The sequence below is a fragment of the Eumetopias jubatus genome, unplaced genomic scaffold, assembly GCF_037043125.1.
Source record: "Eumetopias jubatus isolate StellerSeaLion01/CBP00866 unplaced genomic scaffold, mEumJub1_p1.0 scaffold_1, whole genome shotgun sequence".
NCBI lineage: Eukaryota > Metazoa > Chordata > Mammalia > Carnivora > Otariidae > Eumetopias > Eumetopias jubatus.
In genome coordinates, this window is record NW_028274807.1 from 68,062,008 (window position 1) to 68,076,144 (window position 14,137).

The window sequence follows — 14,137 nt, forward strand, 5'->3', positions numbered from 1 at the left end:
GGCTACATTAGTTAGGGGCAAGCTCAGGTCATGATCTCAGGGTCGTGAAGTTGAGCCCTGGGTCAGGCTCTATGCTAGGCATGGAGCCTGCTTAAGATTCTGTCTCTCCCTCTCCCTCTGCCCCCAACCCCCTGTGTGTGCTCTCTCAAAAAAAAAAAAAAAGTGATTTGAGCTCATGTCTTGTCTTCATGTTAGACAGTGAGCTCGTTGAGGGCAGAATTCAGATATGATTTATTTGTATATGCCCAGAAGCCAGCATAGTTCCTAGCTGGGGTTGCCAGGTTTAGCATGAAAACAAAAACAATACCAAAAAGCTATTTGCTTATCCAAAATTCAAACTTAACTGGGTGTCCTGTGTTTTATCTGGCATCCTATTCCTCGTATATAGCTAAACTCAACAAATATTAGTGAGCGAGTGCGTGAGTGAGTGAGTGACTAGCATCATACCAACAAATGGAGAACTAAACTGGTAAAAATGTGGATTGACTATGTAGAAGATACTTCTCTGTGCTTCATAATCACAAAACATCAAAACTGTGTCTGGTTAACATGCTACCTATGAAAATCTGACAGCCTGGCTTTGACTTGAGACACATTTTCTATCCATGCTTGGTTAGCCACTTTTGCTCAGTGTCCATGTGGGAAGGATATGCATCTTCTGTTAATGTACTTGTTTTGTTCCAACAATTTTACACCTTAATTCCACACATTTCTGAGTTCATATGTTTGCCTAATTGTTTATTAGTGTGGACCTGTTGTACAAGAAAATTGACATTAGATGGTGCGTGGGGTTCAGTCATTCTGAAGCACAATCATCTCTGTTATCGTCCTTTAAAATGGCCAAAACTGTGTTTTTACTCCAGCCGAACCCTGGGGTTTTGGGTAAAGTCATTGACTTTGATTAAACCATCAGGACCAATTCTGTTTGGGAAAAATACATATCTGGGGTTAGTTCGTTGAACAATCAATCTTTAAAAAGACAGTATATTAACTCTCTTACTTCAGATGAATTCTGTGTGGCTCCTGCCCTCATGACTTTCTTTTTCTCTGGCCTCTTGGCAGCCTGCTTCTCCTCCTCCACTCCTCCCCTACTAGGTGAACCTGAGCGTGAGTCAGTCACCTGAAGAGCTTGCTAAGACGCAGATAGATGCGTGGGTCCGGCCCCTGAGTTTGTGACTGGGTATTTTCAGGTGGCAGCCTGAGAAGTAGCGTTTCCAACTCATCACTGTCCTACACCGTTCTTCCCTGCCCTTTCCCCTTCTCTCTCGGGTCCTTAGTTCTTGTTCTTCACAACACTTTTCTGTCCCCAGAGCAGTATAATGTAGTAACCTCACTGTATCATGGCCTGCTAGGTTTGTTTTCCCCGTATTCTTTCCCCTCTGATGGGTAACATTTTACTTACACTTCCTGTTCAATGTAGTTCAGCATTCGACTGACATGTGAGGCAGAGATTTCCCCATCCACCTCAGCAATATATGTGTAGAGAAACTGAAAGGTGCTAAATGGGATCCGGGGAGGTCCACTGTCATGGTCAGATGATAACACTTCACACACTATCTTCAGAGTTTTGGCAATGGTCTATAAAGTTATAAGATAAAATGAGAAGGTCACTATTCCAAACTAAATTCCTAAGATCCTTTTAAAGATTTTATTTATTTATCTGAGAGAAAGAGAGAGAGCGTGCGTGCCCACACGCAGGAGTGGGGGTGGGGGCAGAGGGAGAGGGAGAAGCAGACTCCCTTCTGAGCAGGGGGCACAGGTGGGGCTCGATCCCAGGACCCCGAGATCATGACCTGAGCGGAAGGCAGAGGCTTAACAGACTGAGCCACCCAGGCGCCCCCACTAAGATCAGTTTAGGTACAAGAAAGAAAACAAAAAAATATTGCTCTCATAAAATGAAGTGGGAATGATGTAATATTCTGGAAAGCTTGAATTTTTGACACCCAAACATCATTTAATTCCATCTAAAAAATATTGATGTACTGGGTGTCTCTCTTTTTTTCCTTTCCTCTCTTTGTTGGAGGGATACTCTCAAGGAATTAAGTTTATGAATTGCTGAATACTTTAAGATATTTATTACTTTCATCAGAATGACCTCGCTAAAGGAGAATTTGATTTTACATTCTAAAAAATTAAAATTATTTCTTCTTTTTATTTTTTATTGCTCTCCAATCTTACCTCTGAAGAGTTGAGGTAACTAGTATAGCTCATATGCTCCGTGGTGCTTGGAGCAATGCCACAGTAGGGGAAGGAGGGAGGAGAAGGGTCAGTCCCTGGGAAGCAGGAATCCCAGCTACAGGAAAAGTGATGCTGAACATTAAAACCAGTTCTTCTGAAACATGTAGCTCCATATAATCAGAACACCTAGTATTTTATATGACGTAACATTCACCTGGTTGTTGCTGGGGAAGAACTAGAAGACTATGGATGCCAGAAGGTTTATGGTACAGGAGCAAGTCCTCCTTACAACGAAACTTCAACATTAAAAGATCATGTTCAGAATTAGGTGTTACTCACTTGTGTCTTTCATGCAAACCTATTCTTTATATACATTTCACAAGTGAACGAGTTGTGAAATGACGGGGGTAAAGGAAAGAAGTGATTTGAAGACAGGATTGTTTAGTTCTGAATTAGCAAACATAGGTCAGCATGTCTACCAGGGTAGCTGACCAAAACAGATGATGTGCAGATTATCCTTAAACACCTTCCAGGGATCAGTGAAAAACGAGTCCTGAGGGGTGAGCTGGGTGTGCCTGGGGGAGGGAAAAGGCAGCTGGCGGAAGGCTGACCAGCATTGTTCTTCCTCTGCAGTTGCAGTGGGCTCTTCTGTTCCCTTCCTCCCCCTGAACAGAGTGGGTGTCTACAGGATGCTTCTTTAACTGGTGTGTGTTACCCAGGGCTGTAAGTGGGGATGTATCAGCAGGTATATGAAGACGCTGAATCAACTTGGCCATCTTCCTAGAGAGATGGTTTTACCCGATGGCAAATGATTTAAACATTGTTTGCATTAATTATTAACTTTACTTGATTTAATATTCAAATTTTGTTTCTTTACACTGATAAACATTGCTACTTTATGAGATGGAATCCTCAGTGTACGTGAATTTTAAAATGGTGAACCGCAGTATGTCAAAGCGATTTGGGGCTTGCAGCGGGCCCCTTTCATTGACCCTCGCCTGCCCTTGGGAGTCCTCACGTGTAAACTGCTGTGTAGCACTGTGCCCGTGTGCTGGGCGCTTCCAGGAGGAGGGTGAGCGGCAGGCGCCCCAGAGGCTGCCGGTGAGATGGAGGGGCACGAGTGTGACGTGGAGTCAGCATGACAGGAGGTTTGGGGAGATCTGCACTCATGTGTGCAATGAACTCTGTCATCTCCACTCATAGCTCATCCTCTCCGCTCCCTTTCTTAACAAAATCCCCTACTGCCTTTGCTCTGCTGTTCTCTTCCTGCAGGCTCATCCAGATTGGGGTGCTGTTCAGGGCTGAACTGTGTTCACCCAAAATTCATATGCCGAAGCCCTAGCCCCAGTACCTCAGAATGTGATTATATTTGGAGATAGGGCCATTGAAGAGGTAATTAAGTTTAAGTCATTAGAGTGGGCCCTAAGCCAATAAGACTGCTGTCCTTGTAAGAAGAGGAAATTAGGACATAGAGATACCAGATACATATGTCCCCAGAGGGACAGCCATGTGAAGAAACGGGGAGGGGCCCCTGGGTGGCTCAGTTGGTTAAGTGTCTGACTCCTGGTTTCTGCTCAGATCATGATCTCAGGGTCTTCTGCTCAAGCCCCCTGTTGAGTTCAGAGCTCAGCAAGAAGTCTGCTCAAGTTTTTCTCTCTCTCTCCCTCTACCCCTCCCCGCACTCACTCACACTCTTTCTCAAATAAATAAATAATTCTTAAAAAAAAAAAAAAGACAGAAACAAGGAGACAATGGCCATTTACAAGCCAAGGGCAATGGCCTCAGACACCTTAATCTCAGACTTCCAGCCTCCAGGACTGTGAGAAAATAAATTTCTTGTGTTTAAGCCATCCAGTTTGGGTTACTTTGTTCCGACAGCCCTACAAAGATGCTTTCTACTCTAAACAGTACCTTTTGTTAATCATTCAAACACAAACCTTTAAGTTCTATTGTCCTCATAAAATTGTAAAATATTTTAAAATATTTTATACATGGGTGAATGGATAAAGGATTCTCTGGACTAGAGCTTTTTGGAAAACTTAAATAACTCTAAAGTAAACAAGGATCTGCATTTTGTTGCACAAGACTTTTTGGTCAGATGGGGATCCACTTGATAAAGAGAGCCTGTAAGCATCTTCTGAGACTCACAAACCCAGAGGCGAAAGGCTCAGAAAGTGAATTGTTTGCTAACAAAACATGTCCTTCCTTCCAGTGAACACAATCTCCCTTTTCTATAATCAGTCCCAGAGGAACTAGGAAGGGATACAGGCTAGTCTAGAGGAAGGAGTGCTGAGAGGGAAGAGGAATCCAGGTCTGCATGCCACAGTCTTTTGAATCCTGGGTGTAAACTGGGAGAGCTCAAGAAAGTCCCTGCCATTTGACGAAAGGAGGGAACTGGTTTTTCTAAATGGCACGGAGATCATGGCTGGCTGGTGAATTGGCAAAGGAAGGAAAAATTCCTGAGCTTGCCTCTAAGGATATATGGGGTTTTTAAAAGATTTTTTTTCTTTTTTTTTTTAAGATTTTATTTATTTGACAGAGCTAGAGAAGGAACACAAGCAGGGGCAGTGGGAGAGGGAGAAGCAGGCTTCCCGCGGAGCAGGGAGCCCAATGCAGGGCTCGATCCCAGGACCCTGGGACCACGACCCGAGCCGAAGACAGATGCTTAACCGACTGAGGCACCCAGGCGCTCTGAGGATATGTGGTTTAACTAGACTGCAAAGCCTCCACCAGATGTTGACAGCCTCATACCTACACATTGAAGTTCCCAGCAATAGTCTAACATGAAACAGATGGGTATAATGGGCCTGGTTCCTGGATTCACAGGGCATCCTCTATTTACAGACTAGCCCTTCAGGCTGACTTCACCTCTAGGTGTTCTATGATGTCAAGATGATGAGGGGCACAGTCAGACACCTCAGGACCTCACTGTTATCTAAAGCAGACAGTGGAAGTAGAGAAGACAGAATAGAATCACAGAATGTTAGAGATGAAAGAACTTTATGAAACATCTAATCCAACCTCCTCGTTTTGGAAGGGAGGTAGAAAGATGCAATTCACCTCATGGTTTCCCCTCCCCAGTGGGGGAGGCAGACATACCAAAGTAAACCTAGCAGCTGCCCTGTGAGCTCAGCAGAGGGAGGAGTGGAATTTAGTATTCCGCAGTCACTTTTTGTTACTGTGAGGTATGTGGACAAGGAGAGGACTCACACATCTCACAAGGTGGTGAGGGTCTGTGCAGGAGACCACTGGAGCAAGGGAGCAGATGAGGGCAACCGGAAAGGGTTCAGAGAGGCCCTCAGAACCTGCCAGAATGGCGATGAGCCGGCAGCCGGGGCGGGGGTGGGGCGTGGACACCATGCTGTGAGACAGAAGAGACCCAGGACTTAGGCTGCAAGCAGCTGGAACCACACAGACAATATTTATTCCCATGGATTTCCAAGGACCAAGAGATGTGGGAAACCCTTTGCTTGGTGGCTCTGCAGTCCTGGAGTCACCATTTCCCTCTTTACACACTCCACTGCCATCTTGAAGAGTGGAGTCGTGTGGAAAACTCTGAGAGACTGGGCATTTACCTCAAAGCTGTTTCCGGTACTGCATCAGACTAAAATTCCTAGATTGAACTGAATCTACTTATTTTCCTACTCAGCCCTCTGTGGGTAGGGTAGATCAATCAGGAAGGTCAGAGTTAACTACAGATAAAGTACGTTCCCGCCTCCCCACCCCAGCCATCTCTGCGTGTAGTGTGAGTAAACTTGTGACCCTATGAGAATTCAATAAAATGTGTCCAATTTTAATTTCTCCTCCTGGACTTCCCCCAATCTTTGGGGCTATTTCCACAGAAGTGTGATAGTGCTGACAGACAAAACATCTGCCCAGGCTGCATTTTCCTCTCCTCTTTGGAGGAGAGCAATTTATTCATTACATCATATTACTCTACAGGACAATGGAGACAAAAAACCATGAATGGCCTCTCCTCTCCTTGTCTCTAAAGAAATGATTATAATGAAAGTTGCAGGGGAAGCCCATAGGAAAAGTTGCACTAGGTAATATTTCTCAAAACTTTTGTCAGAAACAAAAATGTCAGATATGCATCCCACGTGTATTCAAGAAGAAAGAATAAGATGGTGTTTAGATTTGTTGACGGATTCAAACTATCTTTGTGTACCATTTGCTTTTGGCAGAGGCAATAATTTTCTCATTAACTTTCAAACTTGCACATATTCCAGGATTTTTAAAAAGCCATGTTTCTGATTCATTTTCATTTAATCTATTATAATGGTGCTTAGTAAGAGTGAGTCCATATGTAAGATGATACCTAAAGCTTTTAAATATATATATGAACTGGGTGCAGTATCTTTTCCTTTAAAACAGAAACATTCCTTTTCCAATTGTAAATCAAGTCAAATTTAGAAAAGGCATGAATTTATGTGAGCATCCTACAGCCGTGATGGTGTCGTAACTGTAAGTCTGGAAATAGCCTCATTTCTCCTCTCCTGCTCTCTCATCTCTGATTTTTGTATCCAATTATGCTTCTCAAATAGTAGTTTTCTGTAAGGCTGCCCCTCTTTTTTAAAGGCTCTGTTGGTATACCTTCTAGGTGTCTGGAACCCAAGTATAAGCAAATCTCCTGCCTCTGGCTCTTGGTTGTCTTTAGGAATATGAGTGGAGTGGTGATGGAAATAAATCTGAGGGCAATGATTGAAATTCATAAATAATCCAGAAGCCACATTCTAGTAAATTCTCCCCAGGGTCTGATGACAGTTTTCCCCTCTCTCCTCCTCCCCGCTGCTTCTGGCTGAGGAGCAGAGGAATGACCTAATTCAGAGAGGAAGGGAAGTAGACAAGACAGGCATGCTCGTCCTCAGCCCAGGAGATGGACTGTGTGTACAGAGGTACTACTCTTACAGGCCCAGACAGAGCTTTTCCCATAAGGAACAAAAAGCAGTAAAGTTCACTTACAACTCCAAGAGAACTGCAAGCAAGAGCTAAAAACTTCAGCCACTCAATCTCCTCCGTGAAGCGGCCCACATTCATCACACTATTAAACAGATCTGTTGGGAGACTCAGCACCTTCCACATCTGGGCCAGCTCATCTGCATGGATAATCAGTCTGCCAGCAACCTGCAGGCCAGGGGACAGACGACAGACAGAGAGGGAGGGACAGAATGAGAGAATGCCCCAAGAGACACTGCCCAGCAAGGCCTGCATTGACCCAGCACACAGCAAGGGGTCTGAGGGTGGAGGTGGGATTGGGGGAGGACTCTGGTGGTTCTCTCTGCAAGGGTAGAGAAATATTCAGTGTAGTGTTAAGCACGCTGAGGTATAATTCAATCATTTTAATTCTAGATGTCAAAATTATAGGGAAATGATATCTTTATATTAAATTTTAATTTTTTTTCTGCTGCTTTTATCGTCACTGTTTTATCCCTAGGTTGCTCTATAAAGTAGATAGGACAACCTGAAAATGTAACCAAGGGGCAGAGGACTTGTCTGACACCCCTAATCAGTGGTGAAATTAGAACTAGATGTTAAGTCTCTTGCTTCTAGGTTCTATGGAGTTCTTTGCACTAAATTTCACATGCACCCCTCATGCTTTGCCAAGAATAATATAGGATCTGTGGTCTGGATGCTAATATTGCTTGGTCCCAGGTATGTCAGGTCTCTGCCATATCTGTTGCATAAGGTGCTTGGTGGTTAAGAGGAGAAAGGGAACAGATGGCCAGTTGTTGGCCAATAATGTGGTAAGGCTACAGGTACCCCAATGAAGCATACACCATCCCTGGCCCTCTGATTCTAGTGAAATGCCAAGCCTCTGGGAGCAAGGTAGTTGGCTATCAGTCCTCAAACACCCCAAAGCTCTCTGTCCTGGTTTTTAAAGCAGAGTATGGTGGTCAGCTAAACCATACTTCCTGGGAACTGGCCAAACTACAGCTTTCTCAAGTCAGACCTTCCTCATCCATTCCCTGGAAAGCTCCCAGAGTGATGTGGCAGGGAAGAGAGCCAGGAGTTTCCCTAAAAGCTAGGCTATATCTGCACCTGCTTTAACTGGGGAACTAAATTACGCCCCTCTCCAAACTGTGATTGGCATCATATTATGGTCTTGATCAACAAGGGAGACATGGTCAAGGGAGTGTAGATCTGTGCTTTTCTGGGGAGAATGGATTAGTATTGAATTGATCCCCTGGACATTCTGCCAGCTTCAGGGAAATCTGGGATGACCCCACTAATGACTCAGCTTATAGCCTATTTCAGTATCATTCCTATTTCTCCAAGAGAAGATTTGCTTTCAATGCATGGTTTAGTGGATTTTATGATACCGAGTGGCCAGCTAGCTGGCCAGGGGATGTGGTGGGCTTTTGTCTGTAGCCACCTGGCCTCGGCATTGCCCCAACCTCCCCCTTGATGCTGTGGTATAGCCCTTACCCGAGAATGCAGGATCTTCAATAGCTCAGGTGTAAGCTCTGCCCAGTTAGACAAAGCCACTCGCTCAGACCACTCTCTCACTGGAGGAATCTCTCCACGGGACAAAGCCCCAAAATAACTACAAGAAAAAAAGTTAGGGAGTGGGGAGAACATCCTACACTCCAGTGGCCTCTGGCTGCTTTGAGAACCCCCTCCCCTTTTTCTTGAGGGACGGGGATGGAGGAAAGAACATTTGTTAGGAGCTTCTATATACCAGACACTTTGTTTAGTTCATTTATGTACAGGAAAAGTTTGAATGTGTTACCTGCCACTCAAGGTATAAAGAACACTTAGGGAGTAAAAAGATTTGTTTGTCTCTAAGGATGAGGAATAATCAATACAAATTTTGGTATGGAATTCCCTGAAGCATATTGAGTCTGGGATTTTTTTCCCAGCCACCGCCACCCCTAAGTGTTTTATATACACGCGCGTGTGTGTACACACACACATATACATATATACAATAGGAGATATAGAATATATATGTATTATACATTATATAGAAGATAATACATATGACATAATATATATGCACATAATACATATATAATACATAAATATAGCAGTAATTTGTGTTTCTCCTTTCAAATCTATTATATAAAATACATATCATTATATAATATATAATATGTACATACATATATGTACATATACATATACATAGATTATATATTATATGATTATATATATATAAAATAGGAGTTAGAAAACTATCATTGTTATTTTAAATCCCCCACTCTCCTTTATGGAAGAAGAATCCTGGTACCTAGAGGAACTATTTTTCAAACATAAAATCTTTATTTTCAGTAACTTGGCTATTGACATGCTTAAAGTTGGTTATTAGGTAGTGAGTAATATGTAATATGTAATCTTGGTAGTGGGTAATCTAGATAGTGGGTAATATGTAATCTTGGTAATATGTAATATGCAATCTTGGAAAAAATTTGGAAGAGCACTAAAGTGACTTGTACAAGAAAGGGGAGGAGGGGGAGGTGCTCTTGGGGTGAGCCAGGAAAGGTTTCTAGCTGGAGGTCATGAGGCTTGGGCTTCAAGGGGGAAGAGAGAGAAGGTTGGCCGGACACTGAGGGAGGCTCTGGTGAGAAGACAAGCCACGGAAGGGTTGAAACGATCTTATGCGGGGTGTGTGAAGTAAAATTCTATCTTTCCTGAAAAATTTTAATAAAATCTGTCTGCTCACTGACATTTCGTGGAGTGGACTCTGGGTGCAACATGGAAAAAATACCGAGTCTTGTTTCAGAATTGGTAATAGTTGAAAAGGGCTGGGGCGCCTGGGGCTCCACTGGTTAAGCATCAGACTCTTGGATTCTGCTCAAGTCCTGATCTCATGGCTCTTGGGATTGAGCCCTGTGTTGGGCTCCTCGGTCGGCAGGAGTCTGCTTGGATATCCTCTCCCTCTGCCCTTTCCCCCACCCCCCTCTCAAATAAATAAATCTTTTTTAAAAAAGATAAAAAGGGCTGCCTGTAGCAGGGAATGGACATAGGAGTTGACACATGGGTCACCAATGCTATCTGGAAGGGTTTGTCTCCGTCAAAAGCCTTGTTATTAACAGTCCCAGGATCACATGCTCTGCCCCTCTCTGCTTTAATTTTCATGAATGCATTTTTTTTCATCATTTTTCTCCAGATCCAGGTAGTATAAAAAGAATAACAGAGGGAATTTTGTAGAAGCCCATATTGGGGTCAAACCATACGATAATGGGGATAAACCACTGCCTGTCTCTGTGCCACAGAGCAATGCAGAACTAAAGCTACAAGGACCAAAACAACGCTTTCCAGGCACCCCTTGGAGGCCAGCGGCAGGGAGGGCAGAAGAAACACAGTCTGGATACGTTTTATCATGCGCGTGCGCAATTTCCACAGACAGATCTGGGTTGGGGTAGGTGTGGGTTCAGGGTGACAACAGGGGTGGGCTATAGAAACTTGAGTGGCATAAACAGGAGGGACAGAAATACAGCACATCATTTGACAGAAGTGACTGCCCCAATAGAGAGTGATACTCAGCAGCAATGTCTTTGGACTTTTCAGCCAAGTTGGTGAGAGAATGCGGAAATGAGGTCGAAGTCATGGATTTAGCCCTCTGTGCGTTATTTAGCTTCATTTGCAATGAACAATTCCATGGTTATTCACAGATGTTACAAAACCTTGTGGTCACACATACCGCAAGACAAGTTTATGTCCTGCTGATGTCTGGGAGGTGATCTCTTCATGGACAGCACATATGCAGGGAAATTCTTGCTTGTGATGAATTAAGCACGTATTTTGTCTTGGAAATACTTTGTGGCGTTTCTAAAGTGCTAAAAGGCTTGTGAGTCTCATAAAACCATCTGATAAATGCTTTTCATGTCTGAAAAGATGGAGAGTGCTCTCAGGTCATGCTCTCCTTTTTCATTGTAGTTAAACTACAAACTGATTCTTCGCGAATACCTAAAAAATTTATAGCACATGATACAAAATGGGAGCAAGCAGGCTACAACAGTGGAACGTTTTCTCCCATAAATGTCAGGGACAATTGCAAGAAATGTCATTTTCCTTGTTATAAAACAGCAGCATAATAAAATGGGGGGTTAAACTATTGTGTAGTGTAAAACAAAGTCTGTGTGAGTATGCCAAAAGAAATTAGTCTTCTGATGCCGAAGTGCAGTCTTGGAGATAATATATAAAATTTAGAATGGAAAACTAAACAGTGTTCATTACTAGCAAAGCAACCCCATTATGTCCCTTTTTACGAGCACCACTGGCTTATTTTCCTTCCATCTGTAAAAGCTTCATCCTCAATACACCTCATGCTGAGGACATTCTCCCTTCCTCCAGCCCACCAGCTAGGCTCAACTGCATCTCTGACTCCCCTTCTCCTGCTGAAAGCTACTAAGGAGGTCATCATTAAGCAGTAAAACTGGCCTGAAATGATCCGAGAGGTATGGCTAGTTCCCAACTGCTGCCTCAAGCCCCAGATCCCCGGTTTCAATCGGGCATGTGTGCCTAAGAAGCAATTTCAGAGCTGCGAGGCTTTCCGTGCAAAAAGCTGTTTCATGCCGGGCCAGCAGCGAGCTCTCGCTGGGTAAGCTCGTTCACCGAACAGCCTCTGGAGGTCGCTCCTGAAAAGGGGCACCTGAGTTTGAGGCACAGTGTTTGCAGCCCGGCCCGCGCTTCTCCTGCCCTCAGCACTCAGTGTTGCCTCATCTCTTTCTCCAGGGTGCAGTGTGCACCGCGTGAACATCTACATGTTGAGGGAGCAAATGAGTTCAAACAAACACTAAACAATTTGCCCAAAGACAAGCTACAGAACGTCTCTGGTTGGGGCAAGAATGAGCTTGATCGGCAGTGGAGGAAGATGTCCCAAAAAGGCGCAACCGCAGAGGTGAGCCCGCTGGGACTGAGAGCGCACCGGCCAGCCTGCGGCCTCGGCGCCCCCTCCCCGAGGCGCGCTGCTGCCCTCTAGTGGTGAGACCGGAGACCAGGCCCCGGTTCGGACCAGGGAAGGCAGGCGGGGCTGCCGAGGGGCTCCCAGCGCTTCTCTCCGCCGGGACCGGGGAGGGGGTGCAGGGACCGCACCAGGCGCGTGTGCCGCCGGGTTGTGGGACTCTAACTCCTGCTGAGCGCCCCAGGACACTCGGCCGATTGCTCTGGCGTCCTATCACTCAGTCTGGGTCGCTTCGGGGCGGGCGACCCACCCTCACCCACCCTCACCCACCCTTACCCACCCTCACCCAGTGTGATGTATTTATGTATGGATTTTAAAGCACCAAAGCAATTCGAGAGCTGAATACAACAAAGCCGATGCTCATCAGTCCCGACTCCCAGGCTGCAGCCATGACAACCTCCTCGGTTTTCGCGAGGACCTCCCCTCCTCCACGCTCCGCCTCCACCTCCAACGGGAACCTGGGGCTGAAGTGAGGGGTACGTACTCCGCAGCCCACTGGATGAGATCCTGCGGCTGGGTCCGAATGGCGGCCTTGGTGAATTGCTTCAGCAATTCCGGCAGCTCCGGGGGGATGCATATTCGCTTATCTGTCTGAGGCATTGATTGGTCCACCTAATGGCAGGGGAAAGATAAATAAATAAATAAATTGGGAATCTCTGAATCATAAAACGACAGGAATCCTGGACCGGAGGCCACCCAGCCTCTGACACTCTCCATACCGGGCAGTTCACTACCTCACAAGGTGTACGCATTCTATTGTTAACACAATTCCAAAGTTAGAAAATGGGTTACTAATCGTTGCTTTCTGTTCTTGTAAATAATTATGCCCTTTATATAAAAACCACACAGTACTTCTTCATTTAAAAAGTAGAGATCAGCAAGAAGTAAGTAAAAATATTCCCTAATGATGTCACCCCCAAATATTGGATGTCTCCTTCCAGAATTTTTTCAGTGTAAATATATATGTGTTTGTATAAATAGAAACGGGGTCATGAATATCTTCCATGTTACACACACACACGCACACACTTCTTATGGCAGAGTAAGTTGTAGCAAAATTTACTCTGAATCCTCTATTATTTGATATTAGGTTATTTCCAAATAAAAATGATCATTAAACAGCCGTTTGGTGAATATCTCTCCTTACAACTGCATGTTTTTATCTTTTTTAATTGTAAAAGAGAAAACTTGTACATTTCACTCGAAAAGTTCCAGGACAAATTGAAAGAAAACATAAAAATCCATAGATGGTATACAAACAGCAGATTAAAAGGTTTTGTCTGCTGTTAGTAGAAAAAAAGAGACTAGATAATCCAAAAAGCCCCCCATCTTCAAAACACACCTACATGTTAGACAAATCCCTGCAAACACATCTTTTAGATTAGAATGCCTTGCCGAACTTGGAAGAAAGTGAGGGAAATCCTTAAAAATGCCAAATAAATTGAGTAAAGCAGAAACCAGACTGGTAAGCAAATGAAGAAATTAAGGGGCAAATGTAGATGCCAGGAACTTGACCCTTTCAGACAAATGATCAGGCAAGTTGCAAACAGACCAGGTCAAAGGCCCACAAAAGGTGAACAACTAAACTGCAGGACTCTCTTACTCCCACCCCCAAATCTGAGACCCTCCAAGGTTCACACACCCTCAATATAAACAGTAAAAATATCTGCCTGTGGGCAAGGGGAAATGTGTCTACATTGTTGCTTCTTCTTGGGGGCTAGATGGTCTCCCATAAGTCTTGCCGGCGAACTAGGTCTAAGTTTTAGATTTATACCACTGACCTTGTTGGGAAATCCCAAGACAAGAAACTAAAGTGGCCTGAGATCGGTGGTAAAGTGGCCTCAGGCTGGTAGTACTCCATTCTCATTTACTGAATGTACTTAGACTTTGTAAAAAGTCAAGTATGCATAGTAAAATTTCAAAAGTAATTACTATAAAAATAATATAACCAGCAAACCAGTAGAAAGGAGAAAAGGAATTAAAAACAACAACAACAAAACAACTTGATCGACCCGCAAGAAGACAAGAAAGGAGTGGGGAGAGCATAGGAAA

The 14,137-nt window shown here is 44.2% G+C and overlaps 1 protein-coding gene across 1 annotated transcript; it reads right to left on the reverse strand.

Moving 5' to 3' along the window:
• Positions 1-854: 854 nt before the first annotated feature.
• ROPN1 (rhophilin associated tail protein 1) lies at positions 855-12,685 on the reverse strand. The gene is made up of 5 exons (XM_028091331.2): positions 12,570-12,685; positions 8,605-8,722; positions 7,141-7,302; positions 1,403-1,578; positions 855-921 (listed from the first exon to the last, which is right to left on the reverse strand). Exons 1-5 carry the CDS (start codon positions 12,683-12,685, stop codon positions 855-857), a joined length of 639 nt encoding a protein of 212 aa, XP_027947132.1.
• Positions 12,686-14,137: the final 1,452 nt, after the last annotated feature.

Coding starts and splice junctions, on each gene's coding strand:
- ROPN1 (XM_028091331.2), bottom strand. CDS start 12,685: ATGCCTCAGACAGATAAGCGAATATGCATCCCCCCGGAGCTGCCGGAA. Junction 8,723..12,569: donor CTCATCCAGTGGGCTGCGGA/GTACGTACCCCT, acceptor TTTTTCTTGTAG/TTATTTTGGGGCTTTGTCCC. Junction 7,303..8,604: donor TGAAGATCCTGCATTCTCGG/GTAAGGGCTATA, acceptor CCTGGCCTGCAG/GTTGCTGGCAGACTGATTAT.